Source organism: Nannizzia gypsea, genomic scaffold (assembly GCF_000150975.2).
Source record: "Nannizzia gypsea CBS 118893 supercont1.3 genomic scaffold, whole genome shotgun sequence".
Classification (NCBI taxonomy): domain Eukaryota; kingdom Fungi; phylum Ascomycota; class Eurotiomycetes; order Onygenales; family Arthrodermataceae; genus Nannizzia; species Nannizzia gypsea.
In genome coordinates, this window is record NW_003345199.1 from 1,123,665 (window position 1) to 1,147,811 (window position 24,147).

The 24,147-nt window shown below is 48.7% G+C and overlaps 9 protein-coding genes across 9 annotated transcripts; 4 read left to right on the forward strand and 5 right to left on the reverse strand.

Moving 5' to 3' along the window:
- Nucleotides 1–626: 626 nt before the first annotated feature.
- On the reverse strand, nt 627–2,305 carry MGYG_03842 (glucan synthesis regulatory protein; the record flags this gene model as incomplete). Its single annotated transcript, XM_003173620.1, has 2 exons — nt 627–2,232; nt 2,295–2,305. The coding sequence occupies 2 exons, from the start codon at nt 2,303–2,305 to the stop codon at nt 627–629; spliced, it is 1,617 nt and encodes a 538-aa protein (XP_003173668.1).
- A 2,270-nt stretch (nt 2,306–4,575) lies between these two features.
- Nucleotides 4,576–6,549, reverse strand: MGYG_03844 (hypothetical protein; the record flags this gene model as incomplete). Its single annotated transcript, XM_003173621.1, has 3 exons — nt 4,576–4,625; nt 4,698–4,777; nt 5,138–6,549. The coding sequence occupies 3 exons, from the start codon at nt 6,547–6,549 to the stop codon at nt 4,576–4,578; spliced, it is 1,542 nt and encodes a 513-aa protein (XP_003173669.1).
- A 962-nt stretch (nt 6,550–7,511) lies between these two features.
- On the forward strand, nt 7,512–8,102 carry MGYG_03845 (RING-box protein 1; the record flags this gene model as incomplete). Its single annotated transcript, XM_003173622.1, has 4 exons — nt 7,512–7,628; nt 7,730–7,808; nt 7,866–7,936; nt 8,004–8,102. 4 exons carry the CDS (start codon nt 7,512–7,514, stop codon nt 8,100–8,102), a joined length of 366 nt encoding a protein of 121 aa, XP_003173670.1.
- Nucleotides 8,103–8,550: 448 nt separating this feature from the next.
- On the reverse strand, nt 8,551–8,940 carry MGYG_03846 (hypothetical protein; the record flags this gene model as incomplete). Its single annotated transcript, XM_003173623.1, has 3 exons — nt 8,551–8,650; nt 8,723–8,829; nt 8,893–8,940. The coding sequence occupies 3 exons, from the start codon at nt 8,938–8,940 to the stop codon at nt 8,551–8,553; spliced, it is 255 nt and encodes an 84-aa protein (XP_003173671.1).
- An 818-nt stretch (nt 8,941–9,758) lies between these two features.
- Nucleotides 9,759–11,633, reverse strand: MGYG_03847 (hypothetical protein; the record flags this gene model as incomplete). Its single annotated transcript, XM_003173624.1, has 5 exons — nt 9,759–10,662; nt 10,725–11,054; nt 11,124–11,197; nt 11,259–11,280; nt 11,377–11,633. 5 exons carry the CDS (start codon nt 11,631–11,633, stop codon nt 9,759–9,761), a joined length of 1,587 nt encoding a protein of 528 aa, XP_003173672.1.
- Nucleotides 11,634–13,192: 1,559 nt separating this feature from the next.
- MGYG_03849 (yqcI protein) lies at nt 13,193–14,166 on the forward strand (the record flags this gene model as incomplete). Its single annotated transcript, XM_003173625.1, has 2 exons — nt 13,193–13,368; nt 13,446–14,166. The coding sequence occupies 2 exons, from the start codon at nt 13,193–13,195 to the stop codon at nt 14,164–14,166; spliced, it is 897 nt and encodes a 298-aa protein (XP_003173673.1).
- Nucleotides 14,167–16,460: 2,294 nt separating this feature from the next.
- Nucleotides 16,461–18,497, forward strand: MGYG_03850 (magnesium transporter ALR1; the record flags this gene model as incomplete). Its single annotated transcript, XM_003173626.1, has 3 exons — nt 16,461–16,720; nt 16,843–17,853; nt 17,918–18,497. The coding sequence occupies 3 exons, from the start codon at nt 16,461–16,463 to the stop codon at nt 18,495–18,497; spliced, it is 1,851 nt and encodes a 616-aa protein (XP_003173674.1).
- Nucleotides 18,498–19,218: 721 nt separating this feature from the next.
- On the forward strand, nt 19,219–21,208 carry MGYG_03851 (calcium influx-promoting protein ehs1; the record flags this gene model as incomplete). The annotated part of the gene is made up of 2 exons (XM_003173627.1): nt 19,219–20,458; nt 20,523–21,208. 2 exons carry the CDS (start codon nt 19,219–19,221, stop codon nt 21,206–21,208), a joined length of 1,926 nt encoding a protein of 641 aa, XP_003173675.1.
- A 742-nt stretch (nt 21,209–21,950) lies between these two features.
- MGYG_03852 (hypothetical protein) lies at nt 21,951–23,450 on the reverse strand (the record flags this gene model as incomplete). Its single annotated transcript, XM_003173628.1, has 1 exon — nt 21,951–23,450. The coding sequence occupies one exon, from the start codon at nt 23,448–23,450 to the stop codon at nt 21,951–21,953; it is 1,500 nt and encodes a 499-aa protein (XP_003173676.1).
- Between the last annotated feature and the right edge of the window lie 697 nt (nt 23,451–24,147).

The window sequence follows — 24,147 nt, forward strand, 5'->3', positions numbered from 1 at the left end:
TAACAGAACACCACCGTTGCAAGGAGAGTAAGAAAAACGCAGCACTGGGTTTTCAAACGACTAAGCTTAATGGGCGGCAGGACATTCATTATACAGGGGTAGGGAAGAAGGCAAATTTTCCTTTGAAACTGGCGGACAATGAAAGGAATAATAGTATTCATCGATCTGTCATAGGGAAAGAAATACGGGTACGTGATGGAGAGAAGCGGATGTCAAGGAGAGGTAGATTAACCCGTCAAGAAAATCATTAGGCCATGAATAGAGCATAGCACGGAAAAGAAGAAGGTTAAGTGAAAAAATTGGCTGGCAATACATTGAGAAAAGAAAGGAATAATTCTAAGCTGGTTTGAAGGAAGGAAAAGTAAAAAGTGAAAGCCACATAACTAGGGAAAGGCAAGAAGAAGAAAAAAAGACCCAGCCTATGGGTTGCCTTGTTGTAACATGTGGAATCGGGTGGAAAAAAAACCTGTAAAGCCGAGAGAGGTGATTTAGACGCTGTAATGACAAGCAAAGTACATATTAAACAATGGGATGGGTTGACTGACTGACTGGAAGGAAGGGAGGGGAAAAGAAGAATAAAGCCGGCCGTTTCCTGTTTATCATGATAAGGGGGGTGGGGGAAGTCTTTAAATTTCAACAGTCTTCATGTCGTCTAATGCGTCTGTGTCTAGGCCTTTGGAGGCGGTGGTGGTCTTATTCTTATCGGTGGTGGTAGATGGGTTGTTCTCTTTGGCTTCGCCGTTTGTTGCAGGTTCAGAGGGTGCCTCTGTTTTCGTCTCGGGAGCAGGGAAGGACTCGGATGGCTTCTGCAAGACGGGAGACGAGAGATCCACCAGGTCGTCCGATTTTCTTAGTTTGCTTTGGATCTTCAAGTCTAGCTCCTTCTTATTAGTACCGTTCACTGGAGAAGATATTTCTTCAGTCACGCGTGCAAGAGGGCTGGAAACACCCATTGCTCCCGCAGGGCTTCCGGTAGGTCCCCGAGATGGGAATCGATGGGGTGATCGGCCTCTGTCTTCACTAGGAGTTGGGCTACCGTATGGAGAGTCCCTGGTAGTTTTGCCGTTGACGTTTGTATTCACTCCGAGTCCGTTGGATCGTCGTTTGGGCTGCCGTCTACCGTACTTCTGATCGGTTCTCCAGCGGAGGATCTCGAGGTATGGGGGCTCATGCTGTCTAAACGGCTTCAATTTCAATTCACCCTCTTCCTCGTCAACATAAACGTGAGGTGAATGAAGGTCGTCCGCCACGGTTGCAAGGAACGATGCCCAGGACCGTGCAATAACGTACTTGCAGTCGTAGTCACGGCCGAAGATAATGACTTGTCCCCATTTTCCAGCTGGTCCCGGTGCAAGATCTATAGCGATGTTGTTGCCACCCCAGTCTCTGGCAAGCGGGATCCATGCTGGGTGAGCATAGGCCTTTTGTATGGCTCGAGGGGGTTGAGAGTCCTGTCTATCAAGTAGTTCCTGTCTCCACAGGGGGTTTGATGCGTTTTGCTGGGTTGTTGGTGGCGGCGGTGGTGCCGACGAGGACGATGCAGCTGCGCCGCCATAGGCTTTCAAGGGAGGCTGAGGATGAGAGACGGTCGAGCCAGAGAGGAATTCTTCATTGACGGTTCTCCAGTTCTTCCACTCCTGGACAATTTCTTCACAGTCGAGGAGCATGCATCCAAAGATAATACCGGTTGGTAGGCCGCCACGCTCCTGTCCGTCGTGAACCTGAAGCGACTCGCGCACCTCGAGTGGTAGGCTGCAATCCAGCTCGTGTTCCAGTTCATTGACGTCATTCTGCGTACATCCTTCGCAAAGCTGGTCGAATAGCTCTTCGTAATTCTTCTCGACCCACCGGTCGATTTTCTTCCATGAATGTGAGACAGGAGGTGGAGGAGGAGCACCGTCATGAAAGCTCTGCATCTGTATCTCTCCGCCGTCCACCGAGCTCTGGTCGAGTTTCTGGGAAGATAGTGACCTCATCCCTGGAGAATACGGCCGTGTGGGGGAGGTGATTGCGCCCTGGGAGGTCGAAGATCGACTGAGAGATGGTGGCTCGTCGAAGGAGTTGGTGAGGTCTGGCCGCGACTCAATGGCACTGGTTGCTACCGAGGTAAGAGGGGCATCACGGCTCTGGCTGAGAGGGACATGCTGGCCGGTCCTGTAAGGAGAATCGTGTGAAGCATGACGGTCGTTGGAGGTCATGGTATGCCAGAAGGAGCGCCATGTCGAAGAGAATCTACCATATCGAGGTGTTAGCCATACACCCCGGTCAGCAAAGCACTGGATTTCTAGACTTACGAGGCCGCCATGATATCTGCAGACGATAGAAGGGACTCGTTAAAGCTGGATTGTAAGATTAGAAGGGAGTTGCAGAGGACGACGCTGTTCCTCGGTCCTTTTACAGCTTAGGGGGGGCTTTTTCCCGGGGCTAAGCTAATCTCAGGGCTTGGATAGAGGTTGCCGTAGGCAGTGCAATGCCGCTCCTGTCTATTTGTATCTCTCTATCGGTCCACAGAGTGCTGTCTCCCTGAACCGAGGTGGTGAATGAAATGGTACAAAGCCGCCGGTGGCTCCTTGGGCGTCTGTACTGGGTGGGAGCAACGGACAGAGGGAGGAGGAGAGCCAGCGCGATAGGCCCAACCGCAAGCTAGCCCGAGGAAGAGAGCGACGCGTGGAGAGACAGGCTCAGCAGCAGCTGTCCAAGACAACAGAGAGGCGAGGAGAGGAGGAGAGGTCGCCGGCGAGCTGGGGGCGAAGGAGACGAAGGAGACGAAGATGGAAGATGGTGAAGATGCTTGAAGATGGAGAAGACGAAGTTCGACTTTTTGTCGCTCCAGAAGGAGAAGAAAGAAAGATTACGGCATGTCTGTAACGGCCTGGAACGTGGCTCGTGCATGAAAGAAACACTGGCCAATCATCGGCGCCGAAGCCACGCTCAAGCCACAAAAGTTGACATGAAACGCGGTGGAGCTCCGCCGCACCCATGGCCCGCGGTATTCGTATTACCAGCACCCTGTATCGATATATCGAAAACCTTTCAAGGGGCTTTTTTTTGCTTTGCTTTGGGCTTTTTCTGCTTCTGCTTCGTGACGACATCGTCATCTGCGTCTGCTTGTTTCTGCTGCTGCTTCCTTTTTTTAGAAAGTGTTTTATGCAGAGTTAGAAGAAGCAAGACGGGAGATGCTGCGTGGTGAGTTCCGTGGTGGGCGGTTACATTCCTGACTACCGGCGACCCCCTGGGCATACGTAACTACTAATTGAGATAACTCGACTCCGTACGCTCTCCCTACTTCCTCCCACCCCCGTTGTTTGTTCATTTCCAGTCGCCTTATCTTCTGCCTAACTACAGGGCCGGACAGACACGAACAAGAAAGAACAAGGTGGTGGCAAATTGGATAACTAGTAGTTTAGTTGCTGCTTGCACAAGGAGACCCAACATACCTGTAAGTCAATGGCGTGGTTTCAATCATGCTGAGGAAACATGCAGCAGTCGAGGAGATCGAACATGCAGGCCCTCCTCGAGAGGGTGTGGTGTGTGTATGAGTACCTGATACTCTGCAGGGCCGTCTGCTTGTTTGTTTTAGGTAGGCAGCCTACCAGCGTCGACGACATGACTCCTGAAGCGCTTGATACAGGATGTGCTGCTTGTGGCGGGAGCTTCCAGGAAACTTCGCTGCTTAAGATTGACTGTGGCCACCCCCTGAAAAAACCTTGTGCTAAAAGCCAGCCGTGTCAGGGGCGCCTCTCATAGGGCAGATTCTGGCTTTAGGCACTGAGGTGTCATAGGGAGCGTGTCTTGCGGGCGGCAAGCAGCGGTTGCCATGCTTTTATTGGCCCTACCCCTTTTCTTGCTTTCTTTCCTTCTTTCTTACTTTACGGAAGTACTGGCAGTAGGATGCAAAGATGAGTAAACAAACGAGTGTGATATTGAGTGATAGACTAGAAGTGGGATGTTGAGTCGCCAAGTTCAAAAGAAAAAAAAAGAGACGGGGGTAAACGAGTGTGAAGATGTCCCCTGGGGGACAATGATATAAAAAAAACAGAAGGAACAGAACCCGAGATGTGAAGTGATAAGTAGATCAGAGCGAGTGTCGGTGGTAGAAAAAGAAAGGAGAAATGAAAGCAATGCGGTGCAGTGTATACTAATAATAACGTTGGGGGAAGGGGAAGGGGGAGAGAGCAGACAGATATCAGGGGGAAGACAGTCAAGGGGGCAAGACGGGTCAGAGCAAGGGGAACAGAACTCCATTAACCCCCAGCACATGCATATGCATACCGTAAACAAAGTATATGTAGCTAGCGGCCAGCCGAATCATTCATCCAGGTTTCCCATATGAATATCAAAAGCGAAAAAGGGGGAAAAAGGGAAACAAACAACCCAGGCAGGTATAACTAACTCCCTTGAAAAGAAGAGCAAAGCCATGAGAAACACCGTGTCTCTCCAACCATCAAACCAAGTAGAACGGACAAACAACCAGCCAAGCCAAGGTGTGTGTTGAAAGATGATATAAGAAATAAAAATCCAGTGAGAAAAGCAGACGGGGGAAAAAGGGACAGAAAGAAAGAAAACTCCAGGATATCATCCATCCTCATCTGACGCCATGCTGAGCCAAGTGGTGCGTTGCTGTACTAGAAAAATATGAAAGGGAGGTAAGGTTGTCTGACAGATAAAGAAGAAACGAAGACAAGGTTGACTCCGACCCTTGGGAACCCGATTGAAAACCATAACCATAACAAACATGTTTCCGTAGCCCAGGTTGACATCGCAGATGATACGAACGCTGGAAATCTCAAGAAGGAAAAATAGGTGCGAAAGGAGAAGCCTAGCCTGCCTTTAACAGAGAAAAAATATGCAGGGGATGGAAGCATTGAAGAAGCATAGAAAATAAGGAAAAAGATGAAAATGCAAGCTTAGGCCTGAAAGATCATTGGAACATGGGGCAAGCAATTAGTGACTAAAACCACTTTCACCACTGGTTTAAGAGCTGGGTATGCATAAGATGTATTGGGGGGAAAGGGAAAGGGCGAACCAAATAAAGACGAGTTCGTAAACAAAAGGTCGACTGAGCAGGTGATAGTCTGACCTGGCCTGATGAGCCATCTAGGAAGAATTCCGCCCATCGCCGACATTAAGATTCAACATACGCCGTAAGTCATCTTCCATTCGTTTGGTTTCCGCTGAATCCAGTTTTGGCGGAGGGCCGTTTCTCGCAGGAGGCGTAGAAGAGATTGGGTGCATTGTTCGGTTGGGAGTTGGTGATGTAAGAGTACCCCCATTGTAGCTTGAATGCGCCGGAGGAGCACTGCCGAGTCCGAACTGTGCATATCGCGAGAAGGACTGTTGACGAGGCGGAGTGACCGGGCTGGTGGGAGACACCATAGTTCGCAAGCCGGAAGACGGTGCACGGTGAGGCTGGGCACATAGTGATGCCAAATACTGCTGTGGAATACTGCTGCTCTCCGGGCCGCTCAGCTCGTTGCGGGTGCCTAGGGGTTTACCGGAGTGGGTAAACGGCACAGGTGAAGCAGGGCCAGATGCATATCGAGTGGGTTGCTGGTACATAGAGTAGTCCCCGGACATCCTGAAATTGTTGTTATTACTATTATTGTGGTTGCTGGCGCCATTCGATGGATCCGTGAGTCTCGGGGACGCTGACGCTGCGCGCTGCGGAGGGGGGTTAAGAAGTAGGTTTTTGAGAGCTTGGCTTTTGATTTTGTTGTCATTAATGTTATCCTTTGCTGCGGCAGGTGTTCCTTGTTTCCCTGGGCTAGTTGCACGCAACGCATTCATCCGATCTTTAAACGAGGTTGCAAAGGAGGGGCCAATCGGTGGCATTCGTGCATCCGAGCCTTCTAATTCTAAAGGAAACACACCGCCGCTGACCTGTCTTTCCCCTTGCTGCGGACGTGCTTCGTTTTTTGGCGGCGTAGATGCATTAAAAGGGCCCGAGTCCTCGAGCTCGCTGACGGGGTTGGCAACCCTCGCCTTCAATGCGGCCTTGAAAAGAAAATCGAGAGGGGAAGCTGTACCGGCTTCCTGTTGAGAAGGCTGAGGGCCATTATTGGCCTTTGTGGGCGTACTATCTCCCGGATCAGTGTCTGGTGACTCATCCTGGAGGTCGTCTGAAGTTCGATGATCAGTTTCCGGCACTGATTTTGAAAAAAACGATGGTATTGGGAGAGCTGATGGTGCGGGAGATGCATGGAACGTTGGTCCCGCATAGTGAGGGCTATCTTTGATAGAAGACTGGGAGGAGGTATGACGGTGACCATGGCCATGGGCATGGTTCGCATTTCGAGCTGGAGCCGGCGAATTCTTGTTATTATCTCTGTTCTTTTTCGCGGACCGGCCATTCTTCGCCTTGACCGCGCTCTCAGGCCCATGGTTTCCCGAGTCACTGGCGACATTCGAGTCTCGGCTAGCTGCCGGGGTGTTGGTCTTATCAGGCTGATGTGAGGGGTCGGCAGCAGCGGATTTCGCCGAAGGAGTGCGCTTCTGGTAACGTCGGCCATTTCGAGGCGCCTTGGGCGTAGTAGGAGCCGGAGTCGTCATATTGTGTGGACTCGGTTCGTGGTATGTGGCTTAATAAATAGGCAGCCGTAGATATAATAAGGAAAGAAACCAAAGGAAACAAAACCAAGAAGAGCAAGGTAGAACGCTCCAAGAAGTGGAAAGAAAAGAACTGCACGCAACAAAGCAGATCTATTGCGCTAAAGTATTCACTGAGTAGATGACAAGGCAACGATGGCAACGGTGGTGGTATGGAGGCTTCGTGGGAACGGGTTCAGCTGGCCACCGGGAATGCTGTGTACGGCTGGAGTTGTTGGCTGTTTATATCTGTGAGAAGCGCAAAAGAAAACAAGGGCGGTCCCCCTAACATATTCATAACTTATCGAGCAGCAAGACCAGAGTACGCAGTGAGTTTCACGTTGACAGCGGGAAGAAGCGCGGTGGGGGCTATCTTTGTGTGTCTTGCTGGGGCATGTAGAGGTCGAAAGCGCTGTCGTTGATGCTTGTCGTTGACGTTCGTTGTCCAACAGGCGGCGAAGTGCGCAGAAAAAGGCGGCGCCCGCGATGGTTCGTTTTTTGGGGGCGGGAGCTTAGTCATGTGATCTTGGCGGGCCATCTTATCTCCGTCATCTTTTTGCCCGCCAGAGCCAGAGAGCGACTTCCAAGGTTGCGAAAGACGTTGGCGGAGAAGCTTGGTGGTGACAGCGCTGAGAGCTGTGTTTCAGGTCGGGTGGCATTGCAAACAAGACCGGGATATCCCACACAGGCTGCATACAGACATACAGAGAAGTACACTCCCCGTTTGTGCTGCTGGCTGCTAGTTAGATAAGCGCTCCCAGGGTGGCAGAGGCTAACTCACAGAAGGCAACAGCCGCATCTCCTAGCACCAACTTCGGCCTCCTCCCAGCACGCAGAGTATTGGAGCTGCCCTAAAGTGACCACACGAGATATCTTCTTCCTTTTCCTTGTACGAAGTCGATTACTGTTTGTCCCGCATAAAAACTATGGCGGACGTTGAAATGACGGACGCTGCCGGTGAAGCCAGCAAAGGAAAAGCTGTAGCTAAGACCACAAAGGGCGATGCCGCAGGAGAGGGCAAGAAGAGATTCGAGGTCAAAAAAGTGCGTGATACCTACTGGATTCCTCGCTGGAGCTTCCTCTGACTGCCACTGCTGGAATGCAAGTCCCTTCCCGGCTAACCTGTGATATTGGGATGCTTTAGTGGAATGCTGTTGCTCTATGGGCATGGGACATCATCGTTGATAACTGTGCTATTTGCCGAAACCACATCATGGACTTGTGTCAGTTACCATGAAGCTCCCCTGCATATCCCCGCAGTTTATCTAACTGTGCTATAGGTATTGAATGTCAAGCCAACCAAGGCTCATCCACCACAGAGGAATGCACAGTTGCGTGGGGTATCTGTAACGTAAGTTTACTCGGTTTCGGCATTCATTTACGTCATGATCTATTCTCCTAACATATCTTGTTTCCAGCATGCGTTCCACTTCCACTGCATCTCGAGATGGCTCAGAACTAGACAAGTGTGCCCACTCGACAACAGAGACTGGGAGTTCCAGAAATACGGACGATAGATGATTCTATCTTATTCTGTTCCTCTGTCAATCTTCCTACACACTTTCTCCCACGGGTCTGCCGTTCATCATTCTAATGTAAAGAAGGCGTTACAACATTTCAAACCAACAAAGGTACCGGCGTATGTAGTTCAAGGACTTTGAAGTTATGGGATTTCAATTCAAGACCTGGCCATTCCTACAAATACTCTCAAGGAAGAGCTACAGGCTTCTCTCCCGTGCTGCCTGCCCCTAGTCAGAAGCAGCTAAGTGAGAGACCTTCCCACTATCCCTCTCCACACCATGTTAAGCAAAGAATAAATTAGCCCATAGTAAATATGAATATTGCGCAACCAAAAACCCAGCAAGAATAACAGTATATCGTCATCAACTCCCCGCTTTGTCTATAACAATTCCGTCTCTGCCAATCCCTCCAGCTCCCGTGACCAGCCATGCCTCTGGATTTTGGTTATATGTAGGCCATGGTGGAACAACGACCAACATCGTTAATACAGAGCCGGCCAGCATCGTCCAGAGCGTCAGGAAGATGTCTTCGTACGCATATCCCACTACAAATGAGACGGCCTAGAACCAGAACCCTTGTTATTATTCCATGGTCTAGCAAGTATTTCTGGCCTTACAGCTCCACCATAGTATATCGAATGATCGGCTCTTGGGTATAACTCACGGCGAATAAAATAAGGAGGGCGGTTGACAGGAAGTCCGTTACTCGTTGGCCATGGAAGTCCTGTCAAAACAGTGGTTAGTTACTTATCTTGGCTGAGAAAGGAGTGTTTGCAAAATAGCTTACTATTGGGCCGTCAAGAGCCTCTCGGAGAGGTCCAAGGAGCTCATCCATGATTTATATATCGTTCTTTTACAAGCTGGTGTCTTCCCAGCTGGAGCTTTCCTTTGTGCAGCCAAAGTAAAGTAAGAACAGTCTGGCAGTTGTGTTGCTGACTAATGAACATTATTCTATCACGTGACATGTATTTTATTTCTTAAAGCTTAAAAGCATATTCAACGAACGAACAAAATTCGACATCACGTCGCATATTCGCATATTTCTCGGTCTTTGCGGGAGAATGGAGTACAGAGGATCTAAGTAGCTAACTTGCATGTTTAATGTTGCTTACAGTTTTTACAGGAAATCCACCAGGTTGACATCCTTGAAGATCAGACGAAACTCTCCAAGGTGGACTTTCAGCCACCGATGCCGAGAATTCCTATCAGCGTCAGTCACCTCAACATGCAATTTTGATTGCGCCAGCATTTCCTTCATTGTCGTCATGCTTTTATGGTATATATAGACCAGGTACACCTGCTTGGCTATTGATCCGCACGCTAAGCTTTCCGGCACTTAGTTGGGAGACATTTAAGCATCTTTGGAGCTCGGGAAGGGGACCTCCAGCCAGCTTCCGGGTGGGCCATAGATCCGCCTTTATAGGCCGCCGGCAGGACTTCAGAGCCGGGGCAGCCAACAGGAATCTAAACGTGGTCATCGTTTTTGACATTATTTGATACTACAGTAGGAAGCTACTCGACAATATGGAGCATAAGATGCCATCGTTCTCCACTTCATAAAGAATCCTGGCAGTTGTTCTTCGAATTCTTCTTCTACACCTGATCTACTTCATTTTTTTTATCTGATGTTTGAATACTTCGGCAAGTGCTATCCTAGTACCCGTCCTTGTCGACTCCGTTCTCCAGATACACCTGCAAACTATACCGTGCAAACTTACTGCGTGCCCGGATCCGTGGTCCGTACCGGGTGAACAGGGGCGGAATGATGCAGAAGGCAGTAGCTAAAGCTGCAAGAATAGAAGTGGCTAGATTTGCGCCCAATACCTCGTACATCCGCCCGGCAAACAGTGGGAACACAGCAGAAAGTGTGGAACGCACGAGAGATAGGGCAGCAAACCCACTCGCCGAATAGCTCAAGTAGCTGTCGGCTAGGTATCCGGCTAAAACGGCGTCGAATTCATTTAAAGCATAACCGATCAGCACCAGGGATATAGCAGATACCACCCAGTGGACCCCTAGAACTCGCGGTGGAATAGTCCAAGCAAACCACCACAGGCCGACTGCCAGAACAGGGGCGCCAATGGAGAATCCAACAAGCTTATGTTCTGGCTGCAATGGCTTGCCTTCTCTCTGGTATCTGGTGATAGTTTTATGATCAAAGATACGGGTAAGAACTCCACTGATCAGGCCGATGCCGATTGCGAGGAAAGGAAGAGACGAGTTGGCGCTAGAGAATCCAAGGTCCTCGTATATCGGGGGCAGAGCCTCTGTGAACAGATAAATAAGCGCAAATGCTACAGCACTGATTGTGGCAACCATGAAGACGATGGGTTCCGTGAAGAATAACTTGAGGGGCCGGAAAAGAGCTATCCGAACAAAGGTCTTCATGTCTGGGGCATGGTCAGGGTTCAGAGCTTTCAATGTGCTGATACCGGTTAATTTTCGCAATTTGGCCACCTCCTGGGCAAGGAGCAATGATGGCCTAGATTCGCGAATCCCTAACAGGAGAACGGTGATTACTGCAGTAAAAATAGCGGATATATGGAAGACCCATCGCCTAGAACGAAACAAGTGTCAGTGAAGAGGATCATACCCGCATGCTAAGCCGATCAAACCCACCAGTCCAAAGCATCAATAATGTAGATGCTCATGATGGGTCCAAGGATCAGACCCATGTTAGCCACCATTGCCCACAGGAAAATCAGCCAGATGCGATCTTTGGAGTTGAAAATATCCTCGATACTTCCTGCCACAACAATAGTCGGGATAGCAGATAAGAATCCGGAGAAGAACCGGCCCACTATAGCTCCAGCTACGGAGGGGGACAGCCCAACCATAAGGCAAAACAGGCTGTATAGCCCAGTGCTGATGATATACAGCTTCTTGCGGCCAAAAGACTCCGAGTAAGGCGGGAATATGATTCCTCCTATTCCTTGGCCTATGAGATACCTAGTTTTTCCAAAAACTATAATTAGAGTGGGAGTCTGTGAATGGTAACGGGGAAAGAACTCAACCTACACTGAAACGAACAAGAAGACAGCCAGGGTTCGGCTAAGGCCGAACTCGTGTCGTGCGTGATCAGCAGCTGCGCTCTGCAGGGGGTCAATATTAGGATCACGTCATGCTGGAGCTATGATTTGATGATCAACTTACTCCTGCCGTACTCACGGCCGTTCTTCATCCAAACAAAATACCCGTCAGTAAGCAGTTCAAATGCACACAATAATGAAGATAATGAGGGAGCAAAAAAGGGGTGAGTCAAAGGACATACGTGAAAAGATCCAAGATAATAATCAAACCACTGTCATAAATCTTGCGCAACATAGGCCATTTGCGTGGGTGACTCGGGTTCGAAGCTAGCCAGCGTATATGCTCGCCATCAGGGGTATATTCAAGGCCGTGTTCCTCCAGCAGCGCTTGTATGTTATCCTCCCCTATTGTGGGAAGGATATCGAGCTTCGTCATTGAAAGCTGAGAGATGGGTGTATCGCTGGGAGAGCCCATCTGGACGTGGCCACTCTCAGACATCTTTCAGCGGTCCTAGAAGAGCAAAACGAAGTATGAAAATTGGACGTAAGAAGTTGTAGGATGAGCTCCTACATCTGTATCCTTTGTAGGCAAGAGAAGAACGGATATTCGTTCTTGGTTAAACGGTTAATTGAGGATATCAATGGGGCGTTGAGGAGAATTGCAGATACAGCATTAAATGCGCGGCTGCTTTATTCCTAAGCTGAAGAGACTGCAGGTATCTAACTGGCCTATCATATCCCGCATCGCAAAAAGACATAATACCCAGTTTTGTTGAAGGATCCGCGGGCAGGGCCTAGCGAAGTCGTTAACTGGACGGGCCGGTAAAGTTTTTCCTCTTCTTTCATCATCACAAAGCCACGCCAGAGTCTAGAATGTATCAGAGATTTTTTTCCCACTTTAGTAAGAACCATACATTTAAAAGATCAGCGCCGGCTTTCTGTCCCCGTAGCCAGATCTACTGGTACAGCTAGTGCTGTTGCAAGTTGTCTGGTAGTTGATGATCCGGCAGGTCCTCTTTTTTCCTTTCATCAAATTTAAGTCTTTTTGCCCTGAGATATTTTTAGGTTCATCCCTAGCTCCTGCGCTTTGAACGTGTTCCATTCGCTTGATTCGTTTATGTCTGGGCGATCCTTCATAGCTTGCAGAGGAACCTTGAAGGTTTCTAGAACGCCCCAACATCACATATCTTTACCCTAGTATTTATACACTTCTCATGGGTAGGACGTGGCAAGAATACCCTGACGAGAACGTGCTAGATGCAAGGGTTGATAGATATTCGGAAGCAGGGCAGCCTCATCCTTCGAAATACATGGGTACAAACTTGACATAGAGGCAAATGACCAGATTGAATCTTCACTTTGACGGGGACTCCGGAGTCTGGAGTAATACGATCATCACCAGCGGCGCTGGCGCTAATTCCAGTGGGCCGAGTGGCTTTGGAGATCATGATAAGGGGATCGACGCTTGCGTGTCGTGTACATCTAGCGTTCGCGAGAAGGTTGAGCTGATGGAAGAGGCTCTTGGGGGAATGGTAAAGTTTAAGTTGTTTTTATTGGCAGGGACTCCTATGGGCTGAACGCAATATCCTTCGAGAAAGCCTAAACTGGCATGTAATATGCAATGGTGTAATGGAATCAAGTCCCGCATGGTGTGATTGCTCCAAGCTGTCACAGGATAGAGGCGGAAATAGAATAAATTCGGAAAATATAGCATTCAAATTGGCCATCCGGAGCTGTCCCGCCACGCGAATGGTCCCATAATGTTCTTTTTAACAGTTTGTGCTTGCAGGGTTGAAAACACGGTCATAGCGAAATAGGATGGTTTGTTGATTTGTAGGATCCAGACTTATCCGATATCTCCCGCAAGCCAGTGGCATGCAGATGTCACGGCAATTGGATTCGTGAAGGGGCTCACAAGCCATGGGGGGCTGAAAGGGTATATATATAGGTATGTATGTTGATGGACTGATGCCATGGAAAGAGAGGAACAGATCCAGCGCATCCACATCTTCTTTTATCGATCAAGCTGAAAAACGCAAGCATCTGTCATTCATCACAATGGCTTTCATTGCCCTTGCCCTCGTCTGCGTTCTGCTTTATATCATTTTTGTTCTCATCTCCCACAACCAAGGCCAGAAGAGTCTATCTCACGAAGGGTTCCTCCAGCAGGTTACTCATCTGCTCCAAAGTATCGGTCAGCAAAAGACGCCTCAGGGCTCAAAGATCTTGAAAAGGTACGCCCTGATATATAAACTTACATGATAGGTACCGTTGAGAGCACCCCGCTAATCAACACCTTTTTTGAGTATAGAAAAGAGCTTGAAGACACGTTTGGCCCGACGACATGGCAGAGAGAGTCGTATGATGCCTTCCAAGCTGCTGTCTGTTCAACAGACCCCGTGGCTTTCCCCTGTGTATATGCTACCAAGGGCTTCAAGGCAAAGGAGCATCGATACATCTTCCTGGATTCCGAAGACATGAACAACAAGAAGAACATTTCCACCTTGGCCACTGCTCTCAAGGAATACCTCACCACCCCACACTCAGCACTAGGCCCCAACACCAGCCTGGTTGTTCTTTTCCCTATTGCCAACTCCCAGCTGTCGCCTCGAGAATACCATCAGAAATACTGGGACTGTCTCCGTGCGCTAAGAAAAGTCGACACGAAGCCATGGCCAGCAAACATTCCAACAGACACAGATACCCCGCTGTGGAAATTTTGCTTTAACGGCGAGCCTGTGTTCAGCGCAGCTATGACACCTTCTCACGAGAAGCGACGATCGCGATATGCACCTTGTTTCTGCATTGTGTTCCAGCCTAACTTCGTGTTTGACATTCTCTTCGCCACAGAATTGAAGAAGAAAGCGGCTATCTCAAAGGTTCGAGGGCTGCTGGCAGACTTCGATGAGGTGCCCATTAGTCCGGAGTTGAAAAACTATGGAGATGTGACTGGCCGGGAGAGCAAGCAATATTTCATCATGGATGAAAACCAATCATCTCCACCGTGCCCTTACACATCCCTTGATGTCTAATTTGATTTTAGAGGAAGTCGTGTTAGATTTGAGAGTCGGTACATAGGCGGCAGACTGTTGACCATCAAAAAAAACCATATAGATTATTTCAAGGGTAATAGAAATAAAAGTCAGGCGAGAGCCTATTGTTTTCTTATCTTCTCCTCTGTTCTCTAAGGGAATTGGGGTATGGCATGGCTCTCCTGTTGATCTAACAGCCACCCTAGTCATTGGACGTCACACCACTGCCCGGGTTGGGTATCAATTGCTGAAGAAAAGGAGGGGAAATTTTTGATTAGGGTAATCGTTTTGATAGCTGTCTCAGACTTGGAAATGGCCCAACTTTTGAGAGGCCCAAAGGAAGTTTCCAATAGAAGCACGGCGATTGGTAGGAGATATATCAAGATGGCTAGCACCATCCATGGAAACCGTGAGTGGAGCAAAAGACGGCAGAGGGAAAAAACCTTCTAAGGGCGCCTAAATTCCCGGGTTCCACGTGACTGACATATCAATTGTCTTGATGGGCGTTGGTCATTTTAAACGTCGAATGTTTGCGTTATTATTATTAAACACAAATGCAGACTCCGTTGGAGCCGTCGAGGCCTCTGGCCCTTCTCCGTACGACTCGAGCACACTACAGGCCATGCTGCACAACAGCCGACTGGTTAAACGGATGCATGACACCTTTGCTTTTGGTCGTTGCTCTCGAAGTCGTTCCACAACGACGCCTAAAGGGCCGATGAATAAACACCAAAAACAAAGTCATGGAGCGGAGTAGAGCCGAGATTGAGACCAGGTTCGGCGAAGACGCCTTGGGTCGCAACTTGGCGGTGACTGATGGGGATACAGAGTGCAGACTCGCAGGCGTTTCATGCTGTACGGCTGACATGCAGCTCGTCACCAAAGGGGTAGCACGCCGATTATCAACTTGGAAAACAGGCCACAAAGGGACTCGGCTATCAAATCGGAATAAGCATGTACGAGAAGACGAGAAGAGGGATATGCAAGCGAAAAGAAAAGGTGGTCACCAGGGTTGAAGTCTCCTGTCTTAGCTTGATATTTCATCAGCCACATCAGTGACAACCAGGCGCCAAGGGCTGAGAGGCCAGGCCGGGATCTCCTAACGGAGTACACTCGTCAGTCTTCCCCGTAGCATCCATACGGAAGAATAAGCATTCCCATATCTCTTTTTCTCTGCTGGCGACCAGCACCCTCTCGACGCCATTATAGAATCCCCTATCATCCGGTCATCTCAGCTTGTCCCGTCGTCGTCGTCGTCGTCGTCGTCGTCTTCGGCCTTTTTTTATCTTGCTTTTTAGTGGCGGAAATTGTCAACAACGCCGAGTGACGCTATCCCCTTTTAGGCTTAGCAGTTGTCTTTTTTTGCTGTAGGGCTACGATGACTCAGCGACTTTGTGATTAAGTAAGCTGCCGTGCTTTGTATTTTTATTTTTTCTCTCACTCGTTCCTTTTCACCTTTTTTTGCCGACCGCCACAAGTGCAGAACTTGCAGCAACACCACCTCAACCACCGCTAGCACCACCACGACCAACAACAACAATAACCAACAGCCACCGCCTCAGAACCAACCCAACTTCGGAAGTAAGCCTGTCACCGTCGCAGCGAGACAGGATAGCTTCAGTTAGCGGATTTCGCGGACAGAAGCTAGTGATCGCCGTCGAGGGGCGTTGTTCGACTCTTTCTCTACTGTGTTCATCGGGACAGTGAGTGACAGCGGTAGGGAGACCAGCAGCCAGACGCACGCTCTTCCCGCCGTCCCGCTCCTACGCAGTGACTCTGGAGCCTCGACGCTCCCATTCTGAATATTCCGGCAAGTTGGCGGGGCTTAACTACACTCAGAACTCCTTCCTCCACCCTCTCTTGGGCCCCAAGTTCCGGGTCTTCGTCGGGGGAGACATTCGACCTCCATAACTTGACTCCCGCAAATATATGGCAATACGCGAAGCAATACACGTTGATCACGCGCAGCCAGCCCTTTCTCGAGGGCTAGGCTGGACCGGACTATCCAACTGAACAAGAGTGGCCGTTTTCTCGCTGGAGAGAAAGGGGTTGCTTCATTTGGTTTAAGCTTATCAAAAATCTCACATTGTCGTTCAAGACCGCAAAGTGAGCGCTACCCTGCGCGCGTTCACTCTACCACGCTAGGATTACAAAGGCAACGCATACCCTGTAATATTCTTCCTGCAATTGGGCAACGTTGAGAACAAGAATAAACACACAAAAAGGGGAAGGGGTTCCAGAACAACGATCTATAACAAAACCCAAAAATAAAGATAAAAAAGGACAAGGACACAATGAGTGATTCACCAAAGTCGGACAAGGGTGAGACCAGATTCCGCACACCCGCCCCAGAGTTGGACGACCACCGGTTCCAGGCCGAAAGTCTTCCTAGAGCGGATATCATGGAGAATCCCGCTGCACGGGGCTCTCTTGAAACTCGTGACCGGCCCGATCTCCTGCCGGTCAGCGGCAACACAATCCAAGAAAGAGCCCCGATATGCATAGATTTTGAGCATGCAGTTATCGATGATGACGAGGATGAAAACCTAGACAGGTTTGGAGTTAGGAGGGTTTCTGTGAACCAATGGGAGCCCGTCTTAGCCCAATGATGTCCGCAGGCCTTCAGTGACATCTTCGCACACCTCTGTCTCAACTCTCCCCCAAACTCGGTCGGAGGCCTTTGCTGAGCCTCGTCGACGTGCAACGGGCAAACACAATGGAGAGCCAAATGCCTGGAGAGCGGGAACTCAACCTTCATCGCACCATATCTGCTACCTCTCATCACCACAAGCCAGCCTTTAGCAATGCCAGCGTGGTTCATCCCGGCAGCGTGGATATCCGCGTCAACCCAACGGAGGAGGCAGACGTATGCTTCCCACCCCCACCGTTCGAAGATACAGGTCGCTCGCCAATAATCGATTATGAGGAGCTTGAGGAGTTCGTTGCCCTTAGCAAGGCTAAGGCAGGTAATCTTTCAGTGCAGCACGCAGCTCAACGCAAGCATAGCATCAGCGCTCAGAGCAGGCAAACTCTCAACTTCACGGGCATCCGGAAGGGGAACAGCAATGTCGATGTCCCTGACATTGTAATGACACCTTGTGCCCCTGAGAAGTCAAACAACACCATTCACCTACCCGTAGATAGTGCCAAGGATTCCGGCTCGGACGAACCAGACGACGAAAAGGCCGGCCTTGAGGCTATGAAGAATACTAACGGCCCACAGCGCTTCAGCTTCTTTTCCTCTGAGTTTGAAAGCACAGTCCACGCTGCTTCAATTGGAGATCTTGTCCTTCCAGGCGATTCTTTCCGGGATCTTTTCCAGCTTGGCCTCGAGGGAGGTGTTTGGTGGCTTGATGTTGTCAACCCGACCAGTGACGAGATGGGTGCCATTTCTCGAGCTTTCTCTATTCATCCCCTGACTGCAGAGGATATAATGACCCAGGAAGCCCGTGAAAAAGTCGAGCTGTTCCGTCAATATTACTTTGTTTGTTTCCGGACGTTTTACCAGGTGGATAAGACCAGTGAAGACTATTTAGAGCCTGTTAATTTATACATGGTGGTGTTCCGGGAGGGCGTTATTTCTTTTAGCTTTACTGATAACCCTCATGCGGCGAACGTGAGGAAGCGCATTGGCAAACTGCGTGAATATGTCTCTCTCAGCAGTGATTGGATTTGCTATGCCATGATGTAAGTTCTGGTGATTTTCTCTGTCTACTCTTTAAATTCATCTAACTAACAATTACACAAACAGTGATGATATTGTTGATAGCTTTGGCCCGGTCATCCGTGAAATCGAGGCTGAATCCGAAGCTATTGAAGATGACGTCTACGTCGCCCGAATTGAGGATTTCAATCTTTTCCTCCCAAAGATTGGCGGTCTGCGCAAGAAAGTCATGAGTCTTATGCGCCTTCTTGGTGGCAAAGCAGACGTTATCAAAGGTTTCGCCAAGCGTTGCAACGAGCAATACTCTGTCACACCTCGCGGCGATATCGGACTTTACCTTGGCGATATCCAAGATCACGTTGTCACCATGATGTCTAATTTGGGCCACTTTGAAAAGATGCTCAGCCGTTCTCATGGCAACTACCTGGCCCAGGTCAACGTCACAAATATCATGGTGGGCAACAGGGTCAACGAGGTGCTCAGCAAGATTACTTTCTTGGCCAGTATCCTTGTTCCAATGAACTTAATCTGCGGTCTTTTCGGCATGAACGTGCATGTCCCCGGCCAGAACGATGATAATCTCCACTGGTTCTTTGGTATCGTCGGGATCATTGTTCTCATATCCATCGTCAGCTTGACTTTTGCTCGCCGATATAAGCTGGTGTAAATAAATGCACAATTGAGTGTGTGCCGTTGTTGAATTTACGGCCCTTCGCTTCTTTCCTCTTGACGGCCGCCTGGACGCACGCCAATACAATATCAGCGGGCATGCCTGCAAATACAGAAAATTAATATTGATTCTATTGCTGCTTTGGTCCAGTTCTGTGTTAACCCCCTCTTTTTTTGTTGATACTTGCAGTTTCTTGTTGATATTTGGTTGTAATTGTTTTTACTTTGGATTTTCGATAACTCAAGGAGATTTTGGCGTTGTGTTAATCTTTCTCTAGTTCCTTAAAAGTTTCTATCACTGTAATATTACCATTAATCCGTACATACTCTACGGTTCCTCATGATTCTCGTCTCCAGCCTTTTTTTATATCACAAGGTTTTCTAGTGGTTGAAGATTACATAATCCCGCGGTTCCTTATCCAGTTATCCTGGCAACGTCTTTAAGCACAGCAGGAAAGACGTTGGACAGTTTGCATCGGTCTTGAGCAAGGACAATGACTAGAGAGACGATGATATAATGAAAACCCGTCAGGAGAAGATCTCGCGCTTTCAGTATTCTTCAACTGTTTACACTCTCCTGGATTATTCTGCAGCATCGATGGTCACTTTCGCCTTGTTTTCCTGATAATTCGGTGCCTATAGACGGATAACCACATTCGAAGGAACCGCCTGCTCCCTTTTACCCACTCGTTTAGCGATACGTTCATACCGGCGTGCCGATGCCTTGGCCGAAGCTCACTCCTCTCCAATCCCGCTTCGCCGCCTCCCTCGCTGCCACCATCCTCCTTATAATACTCTACTTTGCCCTCTCCAACCCACACCTTGCATACGCAACCGACGTCGATGCTCTAATATTAGAAAGACATGGCCCCCCGGATTTAATACTTATAGATACCCATGAGCAAATTTCCGTACAACGACTTGACGCTGAAGATGGTGTTGATATTGAGCGTAGGGCGGCACCTGGAACAGAGGCTCTAGCAAACAATGTTGCCAAGTTGAAGAACATAAAGATTGGAGAAACACAGTATTGGGTATTTCCCAAGGAGGCAGTACATGGTCCCAAATCTCCGCCTACACCGGGCTTGCCGTCCGATATAAGCGTTATCCTGAGTGGAGGTACGACAACTCCAAATAACAACTCGGGAGATTCCGAGGACTCAGATGATACGGATAATAAACTCGAATTGGGCAGCAGGGATACAAAATTATCTCGTCGTTCTGTTTCCGTATATATCACTGCCAACACTTGCCTTCAACCAGCACTTAATGCCACCCGTGCCGCTAAAGATGCCGGGCCCCCTCAGTTGGAACTGTACGTGTCTACGAGCAAGACGTTTGACAGACCTGGTCCACAGTACAAGGACAACTCTGCTGTTACACACAAACCCTTTGACGGAGGCTATGTTGCTGTAAATCCTAACACAGACGGAGACGTATACATTGCCGTTTCCGCTCCAAGCAGCACCCGGTACTCAGGGATATATAATTACGAAATAGCAGCCTCCATTGACGCTCCGTTCCATGGACTTGAGAATAGGACTTCTTTTCTCTACTTTGTTGATGGGGATAGTGATGCTGCTCTTCTCCAAACAAATGATACGACACGTGAACCACCAGAGTCTGAAATATATAAACAGTGGCTTGCCCTCGATCCACCTCCTTTTACGCTATTTGCACATAATATGAATGATTCAGCCATTTTGGGCCTTCAACATTCATTTTGTGGTCTGCAAAATAATGCACAAATAAGCAAAAAGCAGAAAAGCTTGGATGTTGGTATGACTGCTCGTGGTATGGACCATAAACCCAAGCAGCAGATCTATGCTCAGGGACTCAATCGCAGCTCTGTTTACTATGGATTTTTGGCCATGGAAGGAAATTCAACTAACTACGGGAACAAAGTGGTTGGAGGTGGAGGAAAGGTGTGGAAAGCAATGAATTTCACAACAAAAACAGGTAGGCTAGAGGCCAACCCCATTGAGCGACCAAGTTACTTTTAGCTAACCTGTGATTTGGAAAGAAAACAATTGCGCTATAATATATAATCTGAAGTTCTGCTCAGAAGTTGCCTATGCAGTCCCATCGAGCCCTGACCTCAGCGTTACTCAACTCAGCGAAATTTATGACACACAAGCCAAGCAGTTATTCCAAAATTTCAGCTATTCTCTTCAGCAAGTATCCTGCAATGCTCCTGCAACCGAGCAGTACTCTCTTGCAACGAACTGCACTCAGTGCGCAGGTGCCTACAAACAATGGCTTTGCGCCGTCACTATACCCAGATGTCAAGACTTTTCCAGCGACCTTCCATTTCTTCGTCCAAGAAATACTGGCCAACAGTTTCTCAACGGCACTGTGCTACCAGACGACTACTCAGGCCGACTGAATGTATTAACCAACTCTTCTCGAAACCCGCTTATCGACAGCAAAATAAAACCAGGGCCTTATAAAGAGGTTCTTCCCTGCCAGGACTTATGTCATTCATTAGTTCGAAGCTGTCCTGCGTCATTTGGATTCGGATGCCCCACAGGCCAATGGCTGAACTACTCCTATGGGCAACGAAGTGCCAATGGAGACATTACCTGCAGCTATCTTGGGGCCGCATACTTTTTGAATTCGGGCTGGAAGTCCATGGATGGAATGAAGTTTATCTTTTCCTTTACACTCGTATTTTGGGGGCTTGTCTGGGGATTTTTGCACTGGGACTGATCTGAAACAACCGACTAGAGCGGAAAGTGATCGGACAATCGCCACCCTTGTTTCAAAACAAAGCCAAGCGAGGTGAACAGCTATCGTACGCTCTTAAATATGAAACAACTCTCAATTTGGCCTTAAGATCGATGTCTGGTCTATATTCAAATCATGCACTGAAAATAGATTAAGGGCGGTCTGGCAGGAAACTGCAGGTCAATGCTCATAATTAAGGACAACACGAAGAATCGTTCATGTATTGTTGCGTTATGACCCCCAGGACGGAAGAAGCATACATATCTCGGGAATTTGCAATACACAGGACAGGGCAGATCCAGTTTCATGTCTTTGTGTCCCAATTACGCAGCCTTGTTCCCTGCGGCGCTGCAATATAGTATATATACATTCATACCCCACGAGATCCAGGACATCTCGACCGTCCAAGGAAAAAAAAATAGATTCATGTGAGAGAAAAGATTCTCCGCACAGGGTCGGGGGTCGGGGGTCAAGGTCCTTTGGAATAATTTGAGAGCTTTCTGGGGAGGCATGGGTTTTAGTCTTTGATAGCAAGGTGCAAGGAGTTTGGTAATATATTTAGCTGCCCAGTAGTATGAGAATTCTACAGGGCTATGACTTAATAATTTAGGTAATAGAAAGCCCAAGTATCTAATGGAATCGTCTTTGCAAGTTCGTGAATCTATAGTAATCGTAATATTTACAAGGGGTCCGCTGTCGGGATATGGAGATAGTCGGTCCACCACTACTTGGCCCTTTTGGGAGTAGGTGTCCACATATTCTTCCCGCTCGTTGAATTTGATATCACAGCTCTTTTGGGAGTGCCATTGCCCACTTGGGCCCAGAGCCTCTGGGCGGCAGGGGTAAGGGCCGCTCGGCTCATCGGAGGAGTTTTGGAAATTGACGATCTATCGCCCGATTTCCCAAAGGCAATCATGGGGCTACTTGGGAACATTGGGACAGGGGTCTTTGTCTCTTTGATCGCCTTTTCTCTTCTATTATTCTTCGCCACTCGGTCCACCATACGGTGAAGCAGCAGTTCTCGCTTGCCGCTCTCTTTGAGCTTGAACGGGTTCGGCGTCGAGTCAGACGCTTGGCTTTCAAGGAGCTTGAGATGATATGCTTCCTCGTCCTCGTCAGCATGTGGCGCAGAGCGTGGCTCATGTTCAGGTTCGTCTTCGTCAACAAAGGAGTACCCGTTTACACGAGGAGTTTCACCGCCGGTATACCCTGGCTCCGAGTCAGTAGGTCTAGGCTTTCCGGCGATTGCGTCACGAACCGCAGATAAGGAAGGTGATGGCGGAACACTTGTGTATTGTTCCCCGTCATTATTTTCCATCTGCGGTCTTAGACGGGTGTTGTGATAGAGGACTTGCTTCTCTCCCATTCGGGATGTAGCTTCTTGCTTCTGCTGAACTGTTTCCACGTCGTCTTCTACCGATGAAGGAACAAACATCAAGGAATTCTCGGGTTTCGATTTCCATCCATCTGGTCTCGCCGGACGGTTATCCGCTGTAGTCTTGGTGTCTGATAGCTTCATAAGTTGTTTCTCCTTGCTTCCGTCTGGCGCGGCCTGCGCTTCCAGCCTTTTAGCTTCCCGCTTTTTATGCACTAGCTCCCTACCAGAGGGTATCGTATTTCCACTCCATAGCCAGGCGTATTTCTCTCTCTTCTTCTCATTTTGTTTATCGAGTAATTTGTTGAATGATTCGTTGTCTTCGCTGGTATATTTCTGCTGAAAAGACCCTAATCCCATGTTTCGAATTTTCGATGAGATCTCGCGTCCTGCTGAGCTTGTCGCAACCGATGCCATGCTGCCGGGTGTAGCACACGACATCGGTGTATCTCCTTTCCAGCCTCTGGGCGTGTTCTTGTCCATAGCCGGGGTCCTGTGGGGAGTATCCGTATTCGGCAAGCTGGGAGTCCTTCCGCGATGTGGTGTCATGGATGTCCCAGCATATCTCCTCTGCGAACCCGGTGTCATTAGTTGAGCCATTCTCCTCCCCGCTGTGGCAATCCATTCTTTATCCTTGGACTCAAGGGCGTCAAGGTAATCTTGCTGAGCTTGGGTTTCGAGCAGCCCAGGGAAGAAGTCTCGGGCGACAATATGAGAAAGGGCATCAGTATAATCGTCTTCGTCCAGAGCTACTGGTGGTCGTTTTATTCTTTTGGCTGGCGGAGGAGGGGGCATCAGTTGAGTATCTGATGATCGTTTCGCAACTGCTTGCGACGAGGAGGAGGCCATGACTGCAGCTAATATCTTGAAAGTGCTGTCACAGGCCGTTGGTTATCTGCAGAGAGGTCATTAAAGCGAGCCTGCAACTCGAAGAACTCACTTTTGCCCTATGACGGCGTTTTCCTTTACGTATCACGTGAATCACGGAGAATAGTAACGGCGAGCGGTCAGTTTAAAGTTATTAGTCATGCTATTAAGGTTTAGCTTTAAGCTTTAAAGTTGTGCATAAAAATAAAATAATGACTTTGGGAGAGTTTGTTTTGTTGTTCAACCTGTGTTATTGTATTCTACATCCTAGTAGTCTGTAAAGTACTCCGCACAGTATAGAAGTAGATGTTATACGACCGAAAGAAGATAAAGAAGCAAATAATTTAAATAGGAGTAAATTAATCAATTCGCAAAAGAGTGACACACTCCGAATAATAACTCGCAAGATTTCCACCGCGCCGTTACCACCGACGGCCATGCGAATGCTCACACCCTTAGATGCCAGCCGAATGAGAAGCCCCATTCCCCAAAACCATAACAATGAAGAAATTAACAAACGTTGGGGCTGAGATAAAACGAAAAAACAGGAGATGGAAAGGGAAGTTTTTTGCGCACCGTCCCGCAGTCTATTATAGATCCCCCCCATAATGAAAGCAAGGAAAGCGGGTAGGGGAGCGGAAGACCTAAGTTGGAGTGTTGCAAGATGCTTGCCAAAAGA